Source organism: Lagenorhynchus albirostris, chromosome 14, assembly GCF_949774975.1.
Source record: "Lagenorhynchus albirostris chromosome 14, mLagAlb1.1, whole genome shotgun sequence".
In the NCBI taxonomy this organism is placed as follows: domain Eukaryota; kingdom Metazoa; phylum Chordata; class Mammalia; order Artiodactyla; family Delphinidae; genus Lagenorhynchus; species Lagenorhynchus albirostris.
Genome location: NC_083108.1, coordinates 50,129,385 through 50,153,474, shown reverse-complemented (window position 1 = coordinate 50,153,474; position 24,090 = coordinate 50,129,385). Strand labels below are relative to the sequence as shown.

Here is a 24,090-nt window from a genome sequence, read left to right as displayed (position 1 = left end):
TGAGAGTGGGCAACCTTGTCTTGTTCCTGATCTTGGTGGAAATGGTTTCAGTTTTTCACCATTGAGAACGATGTTGGCTGTGTGTTTGACATATATGACCTTTATTATGTTCAGGTAAGTTCCCTCTATGCCTGCTTTCTGGAGAGTTTTTATAATAAATGGGTTTTGAATTTTGTTGAAAGCTTTTTCTGCATCTTTTTTTTTTTTTTTTTTTTTTTTGTGGTACACGGGCCTCTCACTGTTGTGGCCTCTCCCGTTGCGGAGCACAGGCTCCGGATGCTCAGGCTCAGCGGCCATGGCTCATGGGCCCAGCCGCTCCGCGGCATGTGGGATCTTCCCGGACTGGGGCATGAACCCATGTCCCCTGCATCCTCAGGCGGACTCTCAACCACTGCGCCACCAGGAGAGCCTGGATTCTAGTATTTTGTTGCGGATTTTTGCATCTATGTTCATCAGTGATATTGGCCTGTAGTTTTCTTTTTTCGTAACATCTTTGTCTGGTTTTGGTATCAGGGTGATGATGGTCTTGTAGAATGAGTTTGGGAGTGTTCCTCCCTCTGCTATATTTTGGAAGAGTTTGAGAAGGATGAATGTTAGCTCTTCTCTGAATGTTTCATAGAATTCGCCTGTGAAGCCATCTGGTCCTGGGCTTTTGTTTGTTGGAAGATTTTTAATCACAGTCTCAATTTCCGTGCTTGTGATTGGTCTGTTTATATTTTCTGTTTCTTCCTGGTTCAGTCTCGGAAGGTTGTGCTTTTCTAAGAGTTTGTCCATTTCTTCCAGGTTGTCCAGTTTATTGGCATATAGTTGCTTGTAGTAATCTCTCATGATCCTTTGTATTTCTGCATTGTCAGTTGTTACTTCTCCTTTTTCATTTCTAATTCTATTGATTTGAGTCTTCTCCCTTGTTTTCTTGATGAGTCTGGCTAATGGTTCATCAATTTTGTTTATCTTCTCCGAGAACCAGCTTTTAGTTTTATTGATCTTTGTTTTCGTTTCCTTCATTTCTTTGTCATTTATTTCTGATCTGATCTTTATGATTTCTTTCCTTCTGCTAACTTTGGGGTTTTTTTGTTCTTCTTTCTCTAACTGCTTTGGGTGTAAGGTTAGGTTGTTTCTTTGAGATGTTTCTTGTTTCTTGAGGTAGTGTTGTATTGCTATAACTTCCCTCTTAGAACTGCTTTTGCTGCATCCCGTATGTTTTGGGCCGTTGTGTTCTCATTGTCATCTGTTTCTAGGTATTTTTTGATTTCCTGTTTGATTTCTTCTGTGATCTCTTGGTAATTTAGTACGGTATTGTTTAGCTTTCATGTGTTTGTATTTTTTACGTTTTTTTTTCCTGTAATTGATACCTAGTCTCATAGCATTGTGTTAGGAAAAGATACTTGATACAATTTCAATTTTCTTAAATTTACCAAGGCTTGATTTGTGATCTAAGATAAGATCTATCCTGGAGAATGTTCCATGAGCACTTGAGAAGAAACTGTATTCTATTATTTTTGGGTGGAATGTCCTATAAATATCAATTAAGTCCTTCTTGTTTAATGTATCATTTAAAGCTTGTGTTTCTTTATTTGTTTTCCTGTTGGTTGATCTGTCCATTAGTGGAAGTGGGTTGTTAAAGTTCCCTACTATGATTGTGTTACTGTCGATTTCCCCTTTTATGGCTGTTAGCATTTGCCTTATATATTGAGGTGCTCCTATGTTGCGTGGATAAATATTTACAATTGTTATATCTTCTTCTTGGATCAATCCCTTGATCATTATGCAGTGTTCTTCTTTGTCTCTTGTAATAGTCTTTATTTTAAAGTCTGTTTTGTCTGATATGAGAATTGCTACTCCATCTTTCTTTTGATTTTCATTTACATGGAATATCTTTTTCCATCCCCTCACTTTCAGTCTGTATGTGTCTTTAGGTCTGAAGTGAGTCGCTTGTAAACAGCATGTATACGGGTCTTGTTTTTGTATCCATTCAGCCTGTCTGTGTCTTTTATAGTTAGAGCATTTTATCCATTTACATTTAAGGTAGTTATCAATATGTATGTTCCTATTACCGTTTTTGTAGTTGTTTTGGGTTTGTTATTGTAGGTCTTTTCCTTCTCTTGTGTTTCCTGCCTAGAGAAGTTCCTTCAGCATTTGTTGTACAGTTGGTTTGGTGGTGCTGAATTCTCTTAGCTTTTGCTTGTCTGTAAAGGTTTTAATTTCTCTGTCGAATCTGAATGAGATCCTTGCTGGGTAGAGTAATCTTGGTTGTAGCTTTTTCCCTTTCATCACTTTAAATATGTCCTGCCACTCCCTTCTGGCTTGCGGACTTTCTGCTGAAAGATCAGCTGTTAACCTTACGGGGATTCCCTTGTATGTTATTTGTTGCTTTTCCCTTGCTGATTTTAATATTTTTTCTTTGTATTTAATTTTTGATAGTTTGATTAATATGTGTCTTGGTGTGTTTCTCCTTGGATTTATCCTGTATGGGACTCTCTGTGCTTCCTGGACTTGATTGACTATTTCCTTTCCCATATTAGGGAAGTTTTCAACTATAATCTCTTCAAATATTTTCTCAGTCCCTTTTTCTCTTCTTCTGCTGAGACCCCTATAATTTGAATGTTGGTGCATTTAATGTTGTCCCAGTGGTCTCTGAGACTGTCCTCAATTCTTTTCATTCGTTTTTCTTTATTCTGCTCTGTGGTAGTTATTTCCACTATTTTACCTTGCAGGTTACTTATCCATTCTTCTGCCTCAGTTATTCTGCTATTGATTCCTTCTAGAGAATTTTTAATTTCATTTATTGTGTTGGTCATCATTGTTTGTTTGCTCTTTAGTTCTTCTAGGTCCTTGTTACACGTTTCTTGTATTTTCTCCATTCTGTTTCCAAGATTTTGGATCATTAACTATCATTACTCTGAATTCTTTTTCAGGTAGACTGCCTATTTCCTCTTCATTTGTTTGGTCTGGTGGGTTTTTACCTTGCTCCTTCATCTGCTGTGTGTTTCTCTATCTTCCGATTTTGCTTAACTTACTGTGTTTGGTGTCTCCTTTCACTTGCTGCAGGTTTGTACTTCCCTTTGTTTTTGGTGTTACCCCCAGTGGGTAAGGTTGATTCAGTGGCTTGTGTAGGCTTCCTTGTGGAGAGGACTGGTGCCTGTGTTCTGGTGGATGAGGCTGAATCTTGTCTTTCATATGGGCAGGACTGCATACAGTAGTATGTTTTGAGGTGTCTGTGAACTTATTATGATTTTAGGCTGCCTCTCTGCTAATGGGTAGAGTTGTGTTCCTGTCTTGCTAGTTTGGCATGGGGTGTCCAGCACTGGAGCTTGCTGGTTGTCAAGTGGATCTGGGTCTTAGTGTTGAGACAGAGATCTCTGGGAGAGCTCTCGCTGGTTGATATTACGTGGGGCCAGGAGGTGTCTGGTGGTCCAGTGTCTGGAACTCGGCTCTCCCACCTCAGAGGCTCAGTCCTGACACCCGGCCAGAGCACCAAGACCCTCTCAGCCACATGGCGTAGACAACTGTGGTGAAAATCTTACTGGATTTTTCTTTGCTGGGCGATTTATCCAAGCCAAGTTCCCTTTGTCAGAAACATAGCAAGCCAAAATACTAAGATATCCGAGGTTTGCAGTGAAGACAGGGCTTATTCACACGGCATCCAAGGAGAAGACAGGAGAACAAATTTCAAATCTGTGTCCTATCTTATTATATTTAATGATTACATTTTGTCTTTATTAAAACTTTTTTCACATGATTTAATACTTGAATATTCAAAACTCTCCAAAAGAATCATAAAGCTAAATTCCGTTTATCACATGGTCAAGTGTGTAAGGTAACAGATAGTTTATGGCATTAGCATCATGATTATGCTAAATCCAAACAATCAGTAGTATATTGTTGTACCAGTACTTTTCCCCATTAAGAATTTGAGTCAAAATCTATCGAATTTCTAGTATTCTATTTTAATCCACTGAATGAGGAGGTATAGAATCTTTATAATTACAGAAAATGAGCTAAAGCAGGAATCTTTAACTTTGTATGAGGTCCATGAATAGAACCTTAGGGGGTTTGGACTCCCTCCAAATTGTATGTATAGATTTTTATGTGTATTTTCTGGGAGAAAATGGTTCATAGATTTCTAAAGAAGTCTTGTTACCCATAAACAGTGATTGTAACTTCAGTAACAACCACCAAAGGCTGTCTTAAAGTTTTGATTCTCAGTACACCTTGGGTCATAAACTTTAAAAATCTGAGAAAAGCTATAAACTTCCAGATTTGAGTACAGTTTTGGAGATTCTTGGATCCTCCAAAGCTTGTTCTCAGATGTCTTGGATTTCCTGTTTGGGATTCATAGACCACTGCTGTTAAGGAAACATGCTCTGGCTCATGTTAGGCCTTAGTCTCATTATTTTAGAGACTTACAGTTTCATTTACACACATTCTTATTCTGCATCTTCAGACTGTTTCTCCATACGTTTATAACATTTCTCTATTAAAAATTTTTCTCTCATATGTATCACCTTACGAAAAACTATCCCGATATGTATCTTACTGTTATTTCTTGCCCTTTTATACTCTATTGGCACAATTTTAAAAGCTTTTCTGTGTTTACTGCCTTTTTTAGGTGTGAGGGAAGATTCAATATCTAATACGTATATCAGTGTGTCTGAGCCAAGTCCAATGCTCTTTACGGGAGCAGTTATCTTAGGTCTCACTCCTAAAAAAAACCAATTAGTTGATAGATGTATTAAGGGAGATTTTTTCCAAATTACGTTATGAGTTTTCCACACAAAACCTCTATGTTAAGAAAAGTTAGACTGGTTAGGCTTAGGAAAGTTGCTTCTGATTTTATTTTCCTTTTTGACTGGTAAGCTAGCTTTTTCTCTACAAAGCATGATTTCTTGATAATTAGTTCCCCTGATTTTTTACGGTTTAATCTTTGGTGCTCTTTAGGATAACTTTGTCTTTTTTGCTTTGGAGATACTTTGTTACCATATCTTAAATTTTAAATACTAGATTATAGTGACCATTTTGTGTGTTTTGATATCAGCTAGATTTAGCACTGCTAAATGACATATATCACATTTTTAATTCTGCAGAGTTCATGATAATCTGCCAGCTACCTAAAATTTGTCTTATCACTATTTTTCCTTCTTAGCTGTTGTTACCTGGTTGTTCTTTATTAACTCTTCGTTAATATATACTATTCCAGTTGAACCTAAGAGATTCCACAAGGCCAACATATATCCTTATTAGGGTATATTTCTTTTACCTTTGGTATTTTTCCTCTCATAATGTTTCCCTTTTGTAGCACTCCCATTCTGTTCTCCAAACAGCAATAATTTGTTTACCTCTTACAATATCAAAAGGCTGTGTATTTAAGATTTAGATTTTTTTTTTTTTTTTGCGGTGCGCGGGCCTCTCACTGCTGTGGCCTCTCCCGTTGTGGAGCACAGGCTCCGGACGCGCAGGCTCAGCGGCCATGGCTCACGGGCCCAGCCACTCCGCGGCATGTGGAATCTTCCCGGACCAGGGCACGAACCCGTGTCCCCTGCATTGGCAGGCGGACTCTCAACCACTGCGCCACCAGGGAAGCCCGATTTAGAAATTTTGAATTTCTGTTTGTCTCTAAGGGCATAAATTTCTTTAAAGAGAAGTATATTTGTTTGATTTTAAAAGTTTCTTTTGAATAGTTTTTCTAAAGAAAATATTTAATTAAATATTTGACTTTCAGTGCAATGCGTGTTTTACTGTCGAAATTACCAAGACCGTGGATTGTGGATGAGAAGAAAGATGATGGTTATACTGCCTTGCATCTGGCTGCCCTCAATAATCATGTAGAAGTGGCTGAACTGTTGGTACATCAGGTAGGAAAAGCAGTTCAGTAATTTTTAACAATTTTGGGTCATTGCTATCTATTTTTTACTTCATCAACTACTTATTAGTTGATAATAAGTAAAATCCCATGAAGATGGGATCTTACAGCAAAATCCCATGATGATGCAAATTCAGATATAATATGAATTTAGTCTTCCGCCTAACATTGGTTTTTGTTTTTATTTTTGTTTTCCCTGGCTGCACCACACAGCATATAGAATCTTAGTTCCCCAAGCAGGGATCGAACTTGTGCCCCCTTCAGTGGAAGCATGGAGCCCTAAACACTGGACCACCAGGGAATTCCCCTAACATTGGTTCTTAAATGGAGGGAGTTAGTGGTGTGTTTGGGGAGAAGGGGGCGGGGGGGCGGGGAATCCTTCAGTCTCCAGTATTCTCTCTGCACAGTCTTCCTGGTTTGGTCCAACAAAATAGGCATCAGTGAAAAGGGATTTTCCAGAATCACTGCCGCTATTGTGGAAGTATCACTCTGCTGTAGCACCAAGAACCATCATGTTGATATCTAAGCTGGTGTGGGCAGTTGCCACCAGGTAACACCAGGCTGCAGCTAGGATCTAGGGATGCAGTTCATGACTACTGCTGGACCCCTTGGATAGCAGCATAGGCTCACCTTGGTCATTTCATTCATCTCAGGAATAAGATGCTCTACATTTTTATGAGATTGGGTTTTGGGGGAAACCCATTTATTGCAATTTTATGATATTTTGGTGTATTCAGCAAAATTTTTAAATGCTTCAGTCAAGCATATGCCATAGCTAAGCACTAAAGTTTCCAAAGAATTATCTGTGATCCCTGACTTCAAGGAACTTACAGTCTAGTTAAGAAGATGAAACAGCAGAAAAATTTAGTAGATAGTACATTATGTGTAATTAGGTCATAGATCATAAGATAGACATTCCATAAACTATAGAAGTTTAGGTAAAAAAATAGTTCAAAAGTTAAACAAACCTTTCCCCTGCCATTGTAAGCCTTTATTATTAAAATTAATTTTCTTAGAAGTGTTGTTAATTATGATAAATTCCTTTTCATCCAAAATCCAAACGACTGACCTTAAGCCAGTACCACACTGTCTTGGTTATTGTTGCTTTATAGTAAGTCTTGAAATCAGTTAGAGTAAGTCCTCTAAATTTGTTTTTCTTTCTCAGAGCTACTTTAATGTTCTAGATCTTTGGAATTTCCCAGTACATTTTAGAATCAGGTTATTAGTTTCTATTAAAAGTCTTTGGGGGAGTTTGATTGCTCTTGCACATATTAGGTTTATCTTTAAGTAATTTTTTTGATCCTATTGGTAAATTGTATTGTTTGAAAATTTCAATTTCCAGTTATGTATTGCTAATATATAGAGTTGCAATTTTTAAAATATATTTACCATGTATCTTGTGACCTTGCTTAAATTACCATTGGTCATTAGGAAAACAGAAATTACACCAACACTACTAATCACCAACTGCAATGACTAAAATTAAAAATGCCAACAAAACCAGGTGTTGATTAGGATGTGGAGCAGTTAGAATTCACAAACGTTGCTGGTGTTTTTCAGGGTAGCCATGTTGAAAAACAGTTTAGCAGTTTCTTATAAAGTTAAACATATATTCATCCCAGCAGTCTCACGTCTAGATATGTATCCAAGAGCACTGAGGGCACATTTCCACGAAATCCTCCTACTAAATGCTTGTAGCAGCATTATTCGTAATAGCCCTAAACTGAAAGAAAACCAAATGTTCATCAACTAGTGTCTGAATAAACAAATTATGGTATATCCATACAATGAATACTACTTTGGAAAATCTAAATGATGGAAAAAAGTTCAGGAAACTTAAAAGGAGATCCCTCACTTTCTGCATTTATATGAGAACAGACATGATAAGAAAACAAGCTGAGGGAATTCACTGGTGGTCCATTGGTTAGGACTCAGCGCTTTCACTGCCATGGGCCATCGCTGGTCGGTTGCTGGTTGGGGAACAAGATCCCATAAGCCACGCGGCACGGCCAAAAAAAAAAAAAGGGAAAGCAAGCTGAGATCAGGAGCCTAATGATTGCACTCAAAGAAACATAAATAGTAAAAACAATCCAGAAACTCCCACCTTCTCGAACATGTCATAGCATGTTCAGACCAACCAAACTTCCATAAGGGAGTTTCAGCTCTACCTGATGCACCAAGCAGGTGCACAGGTAGGGGTGTCAGAGTTGTGATCATAGGGCATGTATGGTTCTAAGACACAAATGGAATGATACAGTTTACTTTTTGACTCCGTAGCCCTCTACTTAATTTTAGTATTTTAAAAAAATTTATTATTATTTTTTATCATGCCAGACATGGTGCTAGGCATTTTGACATTGTTATTTTTCTTAATCCTCACATTGACCCCTGGAATAGGTTGTGTCCTTACCATTTTGGAGCTGAGGAAATAGGCATGAAATGATACAGTGCTTGCTTAAACTCACAAAGTGCGTAGCTGACAACACTTGAACCCAGGTCCACTGACACTGTGTTCATTGCTTTTGCTACTCCGTCCCTTTCCTCTGTGCTTGGCATCAGCTGTTCTCATGGTCCTTTGTCTATCTCAGGGCCCTGGTGGGACTTTCTGCTCTTCCTTCAATAAGTGTTTGTATGTACTAATTAAGCGTTATCTTCTTCTCACCCTCCAGCAGAGTTCCTTTTCACTGAATGAGGAAGAGCTCAATTATGCAGCAAGAGGAACTGACCTTATTAGGTCATTAAAAGAAATCTAGATCCAATGTGAAGACTCATTAATATATTTTCAGGAAATATTTACAGTTAAAATGAGCTGATTATGTCCATTGCTCTATAATGGAGATTAAAAGGGAGCTGTGTTTGTACTGTACTTTGTCCTTTAACTGTTCTTAGATGGAATCACCATACTAAAAATAATTATTTTAAACTTGCTGTTATACTTCAGAAAGTTTGCTGCCCTATCCACTTCTTCCTATGTTACCATATGAGAACAAGGTCCCAGCCCCTAGGAAGGGGGTGTGGTCAGTAGTGTCCAGTGTACTGATTCTTTGCCAAGAGTTAGTTTAGTATGCTTCCCTCTTGTCACATTCAACTGTGTATGCCTTGTTCTTCTTCAGGGTAACGCAAACCTGGATATCCAGAATGTGAACCAGCAGACTGCCCTACACCTTGCTGTTGAGCGGCAGCACACCCAGATTGTGAGGGTAACGTGTCTACTAAAGTGAATCTTTGCTTATTAAATCATACTTTGTTAGATTTCTCAAAAGGCATAGCTGGAGGTAAAAATTATGATTTTAGGCTAATATTTTACATCAGTTGAGTAAAGAGTTTTAATTTGTAATAAGGAAAATCTTAAGATTCTGATATTCAAAGTCTTTATAATTTTGTTGCCAGATTTGTAAATTGCCAGAATATTAAATCAGAGGATTTCAGAGTAACTTACAAATTTGTTTTTTTTAAAAGTATACTCCCTTTTAATTTTTATAATTGAGAGTGAACTATAATTAAAGGCTTCGGCTAGACATTTGCCGAACAGATTCCAAAAAAGCTGACATGTATATTTTTATTTTACTAATCTGGTGATTCCAGTCAAAATACTTGAAAGATTATCTGTTTACAACTTTTTTGTAGAACAGTGATTCTTAAAGTTTGGAGGCTGAAGCAGCAGCATCAGAATCACCTGAGACTTTGGTAGAAAAGTCAATTCCTGGGCCCCACCTCAGACCAACCAAATCAGAACCTCCAAGGGTGGGAACTAGCAATCTGTGGTTTAACAGGCCCCCAGGTAATTGTGATCCATGTTCAAATTTGAGAAACTGTCCTGCAGAGACATTATATAATCTTTTTGAAACAATGCAAGCAAAACAAAAGAAAACAGTAATTAGCCAAGACAGGTAGGACCATGTGCTTGAGATTGGTTTCTTTGTATGGTATTTTTCTAAAACTCTGATAACATTTACAGAAATGATTAGGGAACTTGTTGAAGCACTGTAAGCAAAGTTTTATGTTTACCACTTAAAATATCAATTGAGGGCTTCCGTGGTGGCTCAGTGGTTAAGAATCCGCCTGCCAATGCAGGGGACACGGGTTTGAGCCCCGGTCCGGGAAGATCCCACATGCCGCGGAGCAACTAAGCCCGTGTGCCACAACTACTGAGCCTGTGCTCTAGAGCCCGTGAGCCACGACTGCTGAGCCCATGTACCACAACTACTGAAGCCCATGTGCCTAGAGCCTGTGCTCCGCAACAAGAGAAGCCACTGCAATGAGAAGCCAGTGCACCGCAACCAAGAGTAACCCACACTCGCTGAAACTAGAGAAAGCCCGCGTGCAGCAATGAAGACCCAATGCAGCCAAAAATAAATAAATATATTAAAAAAATTGATTGAGATATATCGATTATGTGTTATATGTAAGAGATTGCAGTTTAGCAAACACTTCACATTTATTATTATTTAAAATTCCCCTTGCCAAAAATTCTTCATTTCTCTGATATTTGAACTTATAACCCTTATAACCATACATTTGGAGAAAATTAACCAAAGAGAATGGAAATAAATAACTTGCTTATTTAAATAATAGAAGAATTTTGAACGTTATGATTTGGTCCTATTGGAAATACTTAAAATATCCCAACTCACATATCTGAAATTAAAATGAGAAAAAAAATGTCCTAAATTTCCCCCAGTTATCTTGATCTTAGAGTAGATTAATTGAGCAACATTTTGGTTCTTATTTCTTTCTGCTTTCTCTAATTCAATATATTTGAATAACCAGGTTCATCATAATTTGTAAGGAGTCACAGGGTTGGGTATAGAGTAATTTAGCAAGCAAATACATAAGAATAATTAACTTTCATGGCAACCCCGTCAGATAGGTCCAGGGCTCTCACACTGTTACTTTAGAGATGTTGTAACTTCTTGTGGGTGGAATACTTTAGCAAAATAAGATTTTTTCTCTTCTAGCTTTTGGTCCGTGCAGGTGCCAAATTAGATATTCAGGATAAGGATGGGGATACTCCTTTGCATGAAGCTCTGAGGCATCACACTTTGTCTCAGCTACGTCAGCTTCAAGATATGCAAGATGTGGGGAAGGTCGATGCTGCCTGGGAGCCATCCAAAAACACCGTGAGTAAAGATAATCTTTAATTCAGTGCCAGTGGGAGCATCTTTTAATGCAGAGGCTTATATTTATGGCTAATTTAACTTGCACCTGATAAGATATTTCATCAGAGCTACAAATGTACAAATTTAGTTTATGAGCTAAATACTAGTCAATGCTAACTGTATTGTTTTGCATTCTTACTAAAAGTTGTTTGGTTCTCCTTTTATAACTTTAGCCATTCAAACAGGAGTATTGTGGTATCTTTTTGTGGTTTGAATTTGCATTTCCTTATGACTGCTGGTATTGAACATCTTTTCATTTGCTTGTTCACCACTCATGTATATTTGATGAAGTGTCTCTTCAGACCTTCTTCATTATTTTGTTGAGCTGTTTTCTTACTACTAAGTTTTGAGGGTTCTTTTTGTAAACTGAATACAAGTTCTTTATCAGATATGTGGTATGCACATACTTTCTCCCAGTCTGTAACTTGTCTTTTCATTCTTTTTAAAAATTTTATTTATTTATTTATTTATTTTTGGCTGCATTGGGTCTTCATTGCTGCGCACGGGCTTTCTCTAGTTGCAGCGAACGGGGGGCTGCTCTTCATTGTGGTGTGTGAGCTTCTTGTTGTGGTGGCTTCTCGTGTTGCGGAGCATGGGCTCTAGGTGTGCGGGCTTCAGTAGTTGTGGCACACGGGCTTAGTTGCTCCATGGCATGTGGGATCTTCCCAGACCAGGGCTCGAACCCGTGTCCCCTGCATTGGCAGGTGGATTCTTTTTTTTTTTTTTTTTTTTTTTTTTTTGTCGGTATGCGGGCCTCTCACTGTTGTGGCCTCTCCCGTTGTGGAGCACAGGCTCTGGACGTGCAGGCTCAGCGGCCATGGCTCACAGGCCCAGCTGCTCCACGGCATGTGGGATCTTCCCGGACCAGGGCACGAACCCGTGTCCTCTGCATCGGCAGGTGGACTCTCAACCACGGCGCCACCAGGGAAGCCTGGCAGGTGGATTGTTAACCACTGCGCCACTAGGGAAGCCCTCTTTTCATTCTTTTAACAGTAGTTTTCAAAGAGCAGAGGTTCTTAATTTTAATGAAGTCTGATTGACCAATTTTTCTTTTATTGTTTGTGTCCTGAGAAATCTTCGCTAAATCCAAGGTCACTAAGGTTTTCTTCTATTTTGTACTAGAAGTTTATAAAGTTTTAGCTGTTACATTTAGGTCTGTGATTCATTTTGAGTTAATTTTTATATGCATAATATGAGGTATGGGTCAAAGTTCTTTTTTGTTTTTTGTTTGTTTGTGGATATACAGTCATTCCAGCCCCATTTGTTTGAAAAGACTTTCTTTTTCTACTGAATTGCCTGTTGTGCCTTTATCTAAAATCAGTTCTCTTCTATTGATCTGTGTCTTTATCTATGTGATGTCAACCCACTGTCTTGATTACAGTAGCTTTGTAATAAATGTTGAAGTCAGTGGTATAAGTCTCTTCTTCTTTTTCAAAGTTGTTTGACTATTCCGAGTCCTTCATGTTTCCATATGAATTTTAGATTCATTTTTAAGAATGTAAAGGGTTCTGAGACCGAAGTGTTTGAGAATTGCTGCCTTTCTATATGACCATCGGTAAATACTCTAACTCCTGTGTGCCTCATTTTTCTCATTTTGAAACGAGGGGAAGTGAGTAACTACCTCCATAAGGTTGTAAAGATTAAATGAGTTAATTCATGGAAACTGCTTAAAATAGTTCTTAGTCCATTGTAGATGCTCCATAAATATTAACAATTATTATGACTATTATCAGACAAGATGTGTGAGTCAGAAGCTCAGGTGACAGTAGGACCTGATCTGTCTCATTCTCCACTTCGTGGCTTAATTCCTGGTTCTTGGTTCATTTCTCAGTTGTCTCTCCCCTTTTTGTTTCACGTTGGTTGCTAGCAGTTCCAGAGACAAATTGAGTAGAAAAGGGAGACTGTCTCCTCAATATCTCAATCAGAAGTCTTGTTCTTGAGTTTTATTGGCCTTGATTGACCTGATTTAGGTTATGTGTCACCCCTGAACTAATTACATAGATGAGGTGGGTCTCTGAGTGGTTTGAGCCATCTTTGGTTCGTCTCTAAAACTGGAGATGGGTCAGTCCTCATACAATACACCTGAGGAAATTGGGGGGTAGGTGTCATGGAGGAAGGATGCTAGGACTGCAACTCATAAGTGTCCACCACATCTATATAGTCTTGCCAGACATGTTTTTTACCACACATACATATTCATATGTACATATATATATACGCAAGCACGTGCACACCACATACACACACATTCTTGCATATATATATATATATATATATATATATATATATATATATGGTGATAAGAATTGATAACAGATTCCTAAAGGGAAAATAATGACTTTTTTCATTTGATTTCAGTTAATAATGGGACTTGGTACCCAGGGAGCCGAGAAGAAGAGTGCAGCATCTATTGCCTGTTTTTTGGCTGCTAATGGTGCTGACCTTAGCATTCGAAATAAGAAGGGTCAGTCGCCACTTGATCTCTGTCCTGATCCAAGTCTCTGCAAGGCACTGGCAAAGTGTCATAAAGAAAAAGTCAGGTTTGTATTATTATCATAAAACCTAATATTCTGTACATAAAGTATCATGTGGTTCCACAGTTATAGGGAAATTAATATAATGAGGTATATACATTTCTTTTTTATTCTATTCTATTTTATTTTTTATTGAAGTATAGTTGATTTACAATGTGTTAATTTCTGGTGTACAGCAAAGGGATTCAGTTATACATATATATATACATATTTTCCATTATGGTTTATTACAGGATATTGAATATAATTCCCTGTGCTATACAGTAGGACCTTATTGTTTATTTTATATATAGTAGTTTGTATCTGCTAATCCCAAACTCCTAATTTATCTGCCCCACCTCTTTCCCCTCTGGTAACCATAAGTTTGTTTTCTATGTCTGAGTCTGTTTCTGTTTTGTAAATAAGTTCATTTGTATCATATTTTAGATTCCACATATAAGTGATATCCTATATTTGTCTTTGTCTGACTCTCTTCACTTAGTATGATAATCACTAGGTCCATCCATATTGCTGCAAATGGCATTGTTTCCTTCTTCTTTATGACTGAGTAGTATTCAATTTTATATAGAGGTATATACATTTCTTTAAGTATATTCTTAAGGGGCATTTTATTAGAGCAAGGCAGAATGCATCTAAAAATATATAAATAGAGGCACTGTAATTACTGCAGCAATAACTTAAACACTGGGGTGTAAGGGGAAACCACTTTGAATGTGTACATGTGAGCCCACGTATTCATGAGTTTCTGAAGATCCTAGTGGAAACAGTGTGTCCCTTTTCTATCTGTACCTGTAGTTGGTTGTGCATATGTATTTTTATGTCTTGTATATATATATTTATAGACGTGTTCTGTCTTTCTGTAATAAAATTTTATGCTCCTTAAGGATACACTTAAATGTCAAAACAGCAGCTGCAGTGACATATTTTCCAAAGTGCCCTGTCAGTTGTGGACTCTCATAAAGCTTCATTCTGTCTGTAGTTAGCATAACTAACATGGGCTCTAGTTAGGATTTTTGTTTTATTCCTATATCCTGTGTCTTCCTCAAATGGTCCTATATAGATAAAACAGTTTCTGAGGGAAACTTTATGTTAATTTTTTAAAACTAGGGTGTTTGATTTCTTTGTTAGAAGAAGATTCACTCTTTTCCATTGGGTGAGGATTTGTTGAATTGAAATTTGAATTGTACTAGAAGTATGTAAAAATGCAGAGAAGTAGAAAAATATAGTATACAATGTTTCATATATAGATGTTAAAGCTTAATTTTTAACATAACTAAAGTTTTTTACCCATACTAATGATGCTCTAGATGTTTTAAAAAACATTTAAATTAATGAATTTGTAATATGAATATTCTCAGAGGCTTGATTAGAAATATTTTCTTTTATTAGTGGTCAGGTGGGTTCTCGAAGTCCTTCTATGATTAGTAATGATTCTGAAACCTTAGAAGAGTGTATGGTGTGCTCAGATATGAAGAGAGATACTCTTTTTGGCCCATGTGGACATATTGCTACCTGTTCTTTGTGTTCTCCACGAGTCAAGAAATGCCTCATCTGTAAAGAACAAGTTCAATCCAGGACAAAGGTAATATGTTTTTAATATAGCATTTTATTATTTTTTGAAGTTCTTTAAGACTACAGTTGATGATAAATAAGATTATATGATGCCACGTGTCTTTTAATTTTGTTCTTCCTAAGACTGATCTAAATATGGGAATGTATAATTTATACATTTATCAAGACACCAATTGAAATATGTAAACTACAGTACTAGTTAAAAATAAAAGTAATCTACTGTTTTACTTTCAAAGCGCCTTATAACCCAAAGGTGTATTTAATTCCACTTTGTGTTGTAGTTACTTGTATATTGCACCTTTTTTGGGTACATGTGGATTGTTTTGTATTCCTCTTTGTAAAAGACTAGTTGATTTTCGGTAGAATATCACACATTCTGGATTTATTTGATTTTTATCATGGTGTTCTTTAATTTGTTTCTATATCCTTTGTGTTTTTGTAAACTGGAAGTTAAATCTAACTGCTTGATTAGGGTCAGCTTAGACGTACTGGGCAAGAAAACTTCATAGACAATGCTATTCATTTCGTACTGTATCCCACCATTAGGCAAATAAAGTCTGATCATCCTGCAGTTTTTGGTGGTCAAATTCTGTATCTCCTCTGAACTTTTTATCTCATCTGACTCCTCTTGCTTTTTGAGAAGCAGTATTCTTTTCTGGGTTTCTGGTTTCATTTTTTTTCCCCATGTAACTGAGTGCTTTTCCATCTTACTCATTTTGGTTTACTGAAATAATTGAAAAAAGCAAAGCTCAAAGAAGTACACTGACAGTTGGGTCTTCAACGCAGTTTTCCTGATTCTTAAGTCACTGTTCTTTCCTCTGTGTTATGATACACAGACAGAATTAAAACCAATGTCTGCAAGGGAGGGTTGACAGAACAGGAAAGTAGAGAGGAAGGATTATGTTGTCACTCCTTTTTAGACCAGTTCTGAATTCCAAGAATTAGTAAGGAGTCTGTTTGTATTTTAAGTTATGGAATTTTCAAACCTGTACAAAAGTAGAAAAACTTACATACCCACCAAAGAGATTTGCCAGGTTCGTTGCAGAGCCTTCGAATGTAAAGAAATAGCGACCCCAAGTGGTTAAAGGATTGTGAACATCTTCACTGAAGATAAAAAACAAATTGTAAAACTAGTATTTGGAGAGAGGGAGAATAAACAAGCTTGGTCTCTTTAGCAATTAAAGAAATACAAATTAAAAATTATGAACTATTAGCCATTCTTGTCCAATTAGCAAAAATAAACTTTAAATAATGCTATCTAGGAAAGAGAAATGAGTACTCTCTTAACACTGCAGTTGGCTGAATAAATGGGTTTACGTTTTTTTGAGAGACCATCCTGACAATATATATACAAACAGTTACAATAAATATGCTTTGATATAGTAATTCCACTCCTGGGAGTGTAATCTGAGGAAAAAAATCCAGAAGGGGTAAAAGTTATGCTTAGAAAAATTTTTTTTTAATAATAGCTGAATGGGTAAGTAAATGATTATTAGATTGGTTTGCTAGATAATTTTAAACTCTTTATCAGCAATTCAGATATGTAGACAGTTGCATCAGGAATCATTTTAAAAACCAACACATCTTTTATATAGAGAGGAGAAGAGAATCATCATGTATTAAGCGCTGATTTTATATTAGGCATTGAACTAGACACTGTACACATAATATCTAATTTACTTTTTTTAATTGTCACATTTTAATGTTTGACCAGTATTTAGCACATACAGTTCTTAAAATATTTATATGAAGATGCTCCTTACGTACAAATAAATGGCTAGATCAGTCAGAGTTTCACCTCCGTGTCGTCATTGCTCTTGAGACTTTTGTCTGTCTAGTTGCTAAAGTTTGGGATTTTCACTTCTTTCACCCATACTGTGCCTACTTTTCTTTTTAGCTCATTAGCCAGCCAGATAGCTGACTCACACACCTTTGAAATTTAGCCATGGTCCTCAGCCCTTCCTTTATTTTATTTTGTTTTTAATTAATTTTCATTGGAGTATGGTTGCTTTACAATGTTGTGTTAGCCTCTGGTGCACAACAAAATGAATCAGCCATACACATAGGGAGATCCCCTCCCTTTTGGACTTCCTTCCCTTTTAGGTCACCACAGTGCATTAGGTAGAGTTCCATGTGCCGTACAGTGTGTTCCCATCAGTTGTCTATTTTATACATAGTATCAATAATGTATATGTGTCAATCCCAGTCTCCCAATTCCATCCACCCCACCCCTTTCCCCCTTGGTATCCGTGCATTTGTTCTCTACATCTGTGTCTCTGTTTCTCTTTGCAAATAAGATCATCTGTACCATTTTTCTAGATTCCACGTATATGCATTATTATACGATATTTGCTTTTCTCTTTCTGACTGACTTCACTCTGTATGACAGTCTCTAGGTCCATCCACGTCTCTGCAAATGACCCAATTTCATTCTGTTTTATGGCTGAGTAATATTCCATGGTATATATGTACCACATCTTCTTTATCCATTCCTCTGTTGATGGACATTTAGGTTGCTTCCAGGTCCTAGCTGTTGTAAACAGGTCTGCTATGAACATTGGGGTGCATGTGTTTTTTTGAATTATGGTTTTCTCTGGGTATATGCCCAGTAGTGGGATTGTTGGGTCATATGGTAGTTCTATTTTTAGTTTTTTAAGGAACCTCCATACTGTTTTCCATAGTGACTATATCAGTTTACATTCCCACCAGCAGTGTATGACGGTTCCCTTTTCTCCACACCCTCTGCAGCATTTATTGTTTGTAGATTGTTTGATGATGGCCATTCTGACAGGTGTGAGGTGATACCTCATCATAGTTTTGATTTGCATTTCTCTAATGATTAGTGATGTTGAGCATCTTTTCATGTGTTTGTTGGCAATCTGTATATCTTCTTTGGAGAAATGTCTATTTAGGTCTTCCACCCATTTTTTGATTGGGTTGTTTGTTTTTTTGTTACTGAGCCATATGTGCTGCTCGTATATTTTGGAGATTAATCCTTTGTCAGTTGCTTCATCTGCAAATATTTTCTCCCATTCTGAGGGTTGTCTTTTCGTCTTGTTTATGGTTTCCTTTGTTGTGCAAAGGTTTTAAGTTTCATTAGGTCCCATTTGTTTATTTCAGCCGTTTTTTTAGAGAGAGGAAAAACTTTGTTGGGAGCTATGAAAAGTTAGTGTACCTACCTCCAGGCTATGGGTTCCTTAGTCGCCCATTTCCGGGGTCTTCCTATCTCTGCTCCCCACTGTGGTTCTGGTACTGTACTGCTTAGTGTTTGCAGTTTGTGGGCTGGATTTGTGTACTGAAGGTAAACATTGCCTTTGTTATAGTCTGACCTTGAGTAGGTCTTAAAGCCTGTATGTATAATCCTAGAGTTGGAAAGAACACCCTGGTCTTGCATCCTATAAGCTGTAGGCGACTGAAATGTGTTTCTTTCAACTGTTTTAAATCAAGTCAGAAACTTAGCAGATATCTTAGATCTCTTCTTCACCATTCTATACATTTTATTAGTTACCAAGTCTTCTTAAATATTTCTCACAACTCTTTCTTCTACTCTGTATTGTTATGTCTTACTTAAAATATGCCCTCCTATCTCATAGTTAGAATTGTTCTAGGATATACTTGAATAAGGGCCACCTGAGTCCTCTCCTTGTCTTCTAATTGACACTTTAACACCTTGTGAAGAAGGATTGTTCTTTATTGTTCAGATTTTTTAAAATCTGCAGCTCTACAGTGTTAGGTAATTTGTTAGTATTGGAGCTGGAATTGGAATGCAGGAACATAAAGATCCTGACTAACCATGTCTTACTGCTTCCCACTAGATTACTACGACTATGTAAATTCTATGTACATAGCAAGGTCTAAGTTGGGAAGGTCCAATATTTTGGTTGTTTAGGTGAAGTGGTGGTCATCATTTTTGGTCAGTAATGTTAAATGACACAGATAGGGGTGAATGTGTGTCAGAAAGGAGGCGAATCAGTGAAAGATGGATGTGGGGCCAAGGGCAGTAGGCAGATGGGAGTCAGAGAACCAGAGCAAAGTTAAGAAATAGTTACACACGCAGAACTCAGATTAAGTGGAGAAGAGGAGGAAAAGTTGAGGGAAATTATGAATAGGTTGTGGAGGACTTGTGGAGATCAGGTGAAAAGAATAGTCCAGAGCTCTGGGCTTCAGCCAGTGTGGGGGAATTCCAAGTCCTGGGAAAGGATGAGTTAGGTGGAATTCCTCGGATGTGGGTAAACAGAAAAATCCCCCTTAAGCTTTAGCTGTCTGGCTAATGTGGCTAGAATTTTATGAATATTAGAAATCTATCTTAGTCATTTGTTCTTTTGATTTTTCTCTCCAAAGTAGTTTTTTTGATGTGGACCATTTTTAAAGTCTTTGTTGAATTTGTTACAATATTGCTTCTATTTTTTGTTTTGGTTTTTTTTGTTTTTTGGCCCCCAAGGCATGTGGGATCTTAGCTCCCTGACCAGGGATCAAACCCACACCCCCTGCATTGGAAGGCAGAGTCTTAACCACTGGACTGCTAGGGAAGTCCTCAAAATAATTTAAAAAAAAAAAAGAAAGAAAGAAAATTGAAGTCTAGTCTGTTCTCCCTGACCTCAGAAGAAATGGAGTTTTTCTGTATCATTCTTTAGGACAGGTAGGGAGACTAAAGTGGAGCTAGACCAGTTTAGCTGGGGTCTTCAAAGATGTGAAAATGAGTAACCAAGAAAGTAGAGGACAGAGAAGTGTGTGTTAGATTCTTCTTTGCAGGAGTGTTTCCTTATAGAGGAGAAATACATTTGGATACAGAAGGAACTGTTAGAGTCACTAGATGTATTTGTAGATGTTTACGCTTTTGCTGTAACCTCTTTTTTGCAGATTGAAGAATGTGTGGTATGTTCTGACAAGAAAGCAGCTGTTCTTTTTCAGCCTTGCGGACACATGTGTGCTTGTGAGAGTAAGTAGCCCATACAGAACTTCCTCAGAATTATTATAAAAGTAGAAAGTCAAACAAATTATGTCTTTGAATTACTTTTTTAATAACTCATGAACAGAGGAGTTGGTGGGCCTCTAGAACCCTCCATCTGTTCTCTGTACAAGAGTGTCACCTCTTTCCCTCCTTAGTCCTAAGTGTTAGGGAAGACTCGATGTACTGTATTCTCCCAGCTCAGCTTTTTCTTTTCTTTCTTTTTTTTTTTTTTTTTGGAGCATAGTTGATTTACAGTGTTGTATTACTTTCTGCTGTACAGCAAAGTGGGTCAGTTACACACATATCCACTCTTTTTAGATTATTTTCCCATATAGGTTATTACAGAGTATTGGGTAGAGTTCCCTGTGTTATACAGTAGGTCCTTATTAGTTATCTGTTTTCTATATAGTAGCGTGTAGATGTCAATCCCAGTCTCCCATTTATCCCTCTCCCCCTTCCTTCCTTCCTGGTAACCATAAGATTGTTTTCTATATTTGTAACTCGATTTCTATTTTGTAAATAAGTTCAGCAGTATCAGACAATACTTGTCCCTCTCTGTCTGACTTACTTCACTTAGTATGATGATCTCTAGGTCCATTCATGTTGCTGCAAATGGCATTCTTTCCTTCTTTTTCATGGCTGAGTAATATTCCATGGTATATATATATACCGCATCTTCTTTATCCATTCCTCTGCCAGTGGACATTTAGGTTGCTTCCGTGTCCTGGCTATTGTAAATAGTGCTGCAGTGAACATTGGGGTGCATGTATCTTTTCAAATTATGGTTTTCCCCAGGTATATGCCCAGGCATGGGATTGTGGATCATATGGTAGCTCTATTTTTAGTTTTTTAAGGAACCTCCATACTGTCCTCCATAGGAGCTGTACCAATTTATATTCCCACCAACAGTGTAGGAGGGTCCAGCTTAGCTTTTTATTTCATTTGTTGTATGAGCACAAAACGACCACTTCTCACACGCAGGAGAAATTTATTGCCGAAAATGAGTGTTGATACATTTAGTCTAGCCTTTTTTCACATATGAAATTAACACATCTTCACCTTTATGTTGCCTCTCCTGTATACTTTCCCCCCGCTGAACCACCCACAGCAACCATTTGGGGCAATAATTTCTGGCCTTCTTAACCTTCCTTAACCTCTATGTCAAGATAGCTTATAGGAATCTTCTTTGTGAGGATGATATTAAAGTTTAAGAGGAGTTTTAAACTTTGCTTTTATATATCTCCCTTATTCTTTTCAAGTTAATATACTTAGTATTAATATCCTCCTTTTTGCTTTTTACTTGTCAGTGAAGAATTTTAAATAAGTTTAACAATTTATACTTCACTTAAATGGACCCAAAGTAAAGCATGGTGTTTCAGTCAGTTAGGTGTTGGTTTTTCATATAACATTTGACTAAAGTAACAAACTGTGTAATAGATTAATCTCATTGGCACAGATTTGCTTTAAGCATTGGTGTTTTGTTTGTTTATTTGTTTTTTTCATTTTGATAGGCAGCTCGTCAACTAAGAAAGGATCAAGGTTTTCTACTGTAACATTCTGCTCCACGTAATTGTTTCTGTTTACCAAAGACTGGTATAATGGCTATTATCAGCTGTCAGAGGGCATGAAGAAAGAGAATTCTGTCTTAAGTAAAAAAGAGCTCAGGTTATGTAAATTTTCATAGCCCAGGAGTTAGCAAACATTTTCTGTAAAGGGTCAAATAAAACATATTTTTGGCTTTGTGGGCCACATGATTTCTGTAGTAACACCTCAACTCTTTCCAATTGCTTACCTCTTCCATTGTAGTGCAAAAACAACCACAGACAATATGTAAACAAATGGGTGGGACTGTTTTCCATTAAAACTTTATTTATAAAAACAAGTGACTGGTTGGGTTTGCTGACCCTGTCAGAGACCAAAGTGACTTGAAAGCTGGTTATAGTTAGTAGTTGGTAATACAGATTCTAGAGCCTTAAAGTAATATTTTCCCCCAGGAGTTTCCCAACGTTTTTACATTATTTTTGCTTTAGAATGTAACAAAAGCAACAGCTAACTTTGATTGAGCTCTTAATTTGTACCAGGCATTTTAATCTTTTTCTGAGTGTTTCCTCTTTTATCTTTACAAGAAACCTAAGAAGTAGTTTTCTCCATTTTACAGACCATTGGTAAACATTTATTTGCTAGGGAAGATGAAATTGAGGTGGAAAATGTCCCTTTCTCAAGGAGTATACAGTACAGCAGGTGGTCCAGTCCCCACATCACAGTAATCAAAGGAAGGGGAAATTACATCCCTTTTGGAGGGATGGAAGAAAGATTTTATATAAACAATATAACAACCTAACTTAATAGCTACAAGAATTTAAAATAATTGTGGTTACATATTATATACTCAGGCAATTAAATTAATTCTTTAAATTCCAGAAAAAAACCTGCCCTCAGATTGAAGACAAACCCCAAACCAGGTATCTACTAACATTAGCTCCTGCCTAGTGCATCTTGCCTAGGCCAGCATCAGACCCATCTCTGTTTAGGCCTCGGCACGGGATCGGCCTTGACAGAGAATTGTTATTCTCTGTCCACCAGCATAAGTACTGTTGGGAGTATGTGACCCCCTTGTCCACATTGGTGGTTTTGTGCTTTGTTAAGGTTTACTGTCTTGTCATGAGACATCCTGCCACAGTTTTTGCTATTTTTCCTGTTTTTGAAATGACAGAGACACTTGGTATATAGGCTAAGATATGGAGTATACTTTTCATAATAAATGCTAATGGGAAAGAATGTTGAAACACTGTGTTATTTTATAATTAATAACTTTAGGTGTAGTATTAATAATCCATAACATCGAATTGTGCCTGGGTATTTCTTCTTGGAATGGGGAAGCATTCTACCGATATATAGGTATTAGAAAGATAGTCCATTATGATAAATTTTTGATATTTTCCTGACTGCTACATTAAAAAAGTAGTCACTAAGCAATTTCCTTGTTAGATTACATCAGTCTGATAGAAGGGAGAGAATTGTTCAACATATTTTAGGAATTTAAGAGATAAGTGATTTACAAAAGGAAGTATTTTTTTAAAAAGTATCATGTGAGCAGCCTTATAATTCTTGTTGTAGTAGTTAAATTTATGAAAGGTATCTCCCTCCTTTATTCTCAAGCCTTAAGATCTTGAAATATTTACGTTACATATTTTTTAAAAACTTAGAACCTCCTTCTCCTCACAATTTATTCCAATGTATTAGAAAATGTCATTAGTTTCATGATGATGGGCTCTGTATTCTAGAGGCTACCAATCAAAAATATACATTGTTAGGTTGATAACATTTTAAGAAGGTAGAATTGTGTATTGATATAACTTAGTGTTTATCTCAGTGTTAAATTTAAGTTATGAAAAATGAGCAGAGGAAGGCAACCCTGTTCATGTTCTCTTTTGTGAGAAGTGTCCTATTGCTGTTTCCAGACTGTGCTAATCTGATGAAAAAGTGTGTGCAGTGTCGGGCAGTAGTTGAACGAAGAGTGCCCTTCATCATGTGTTGTGGAGGGAAAAGTTCAGAGGATGCCACTGATGATATCTGTAAGTGGATTTTCTTACTTTGCTTTCTTATTGGGACTTTCATAGACATGTCTTCTCATAGTACACTGTCTCCTTGTAAAACAGAAGGTATGTGACTTGAATCTACAAGGAACGGGTAGGGTTTTGCTCTTGTTACATTATTAGAAACCTGAAATTGTATTTTTCTAACTTGTAATATGATTATGGACCTTTAAACATTAGTCTTTTAAGAAACCTCCATGTGTGTTATAAGGAGCATTGTAGTATTCTTGCTTAAAGAAAATCTGCTGGCTATTTTTAAGATGAAATTTATTGTGTCTTAAGGTGGGAAGACATCATATCATAAATTATTTTCTCAATTTACACAAGTATTAACCTCATTATTTTATGAAATAGGTTTACCTCGTGTGTTTAAGTATTTTATGGAATAGTAATTCTTTGTGACAGAGTAACTGTAGAT

At 37.0% G+C, this 24,090-nt stretch overlaps 1 protein-coding gene across 4 annotated transcripts in view; it reads left to right on the top strand.

Annotated features, from left to right (window-relative positions):
• The window catches only part of MIB1 (MIB E3 ubiquitin protein ligase 1), a 148,694-nt gene that overhangs the window by 85,649 nt on the left and 38,955 nt on the right, over positions 1–24,090 (top strand). For all 4 annotated transcript variants that reach the window (XM_060170763.1, XM_060170762.1, XM_060170761.1 and 1 more), the window contains exons 13-19: positions 5,720–5,852; positions 8,974–9,060; positions 10,819–10,980; positions 13,378–13,559; positions 14,943–15,135; positions 19,986–20,064; positions 23,538–23,651. In XM_060170763.1, the coding sequence (XP_060026746.1) occupies positions 5,720–5,852; positions 8,974–9,060; positions 10,819–10,980; positions 13,378–13,559; positions 14,943–15,135; positions 19,986–20,064; positions 23,538–23,651 (950 nt within the window). The remainder of the gene's footprint in view (positions 1–5,719; positions 5,853–8,973; positions 9,061–10,818; positions 10,981–13,377; positions 13,560–14,942; positions 15,136–19,985; positions 20,065–23,537; positions 23,652–24,090) is intronic.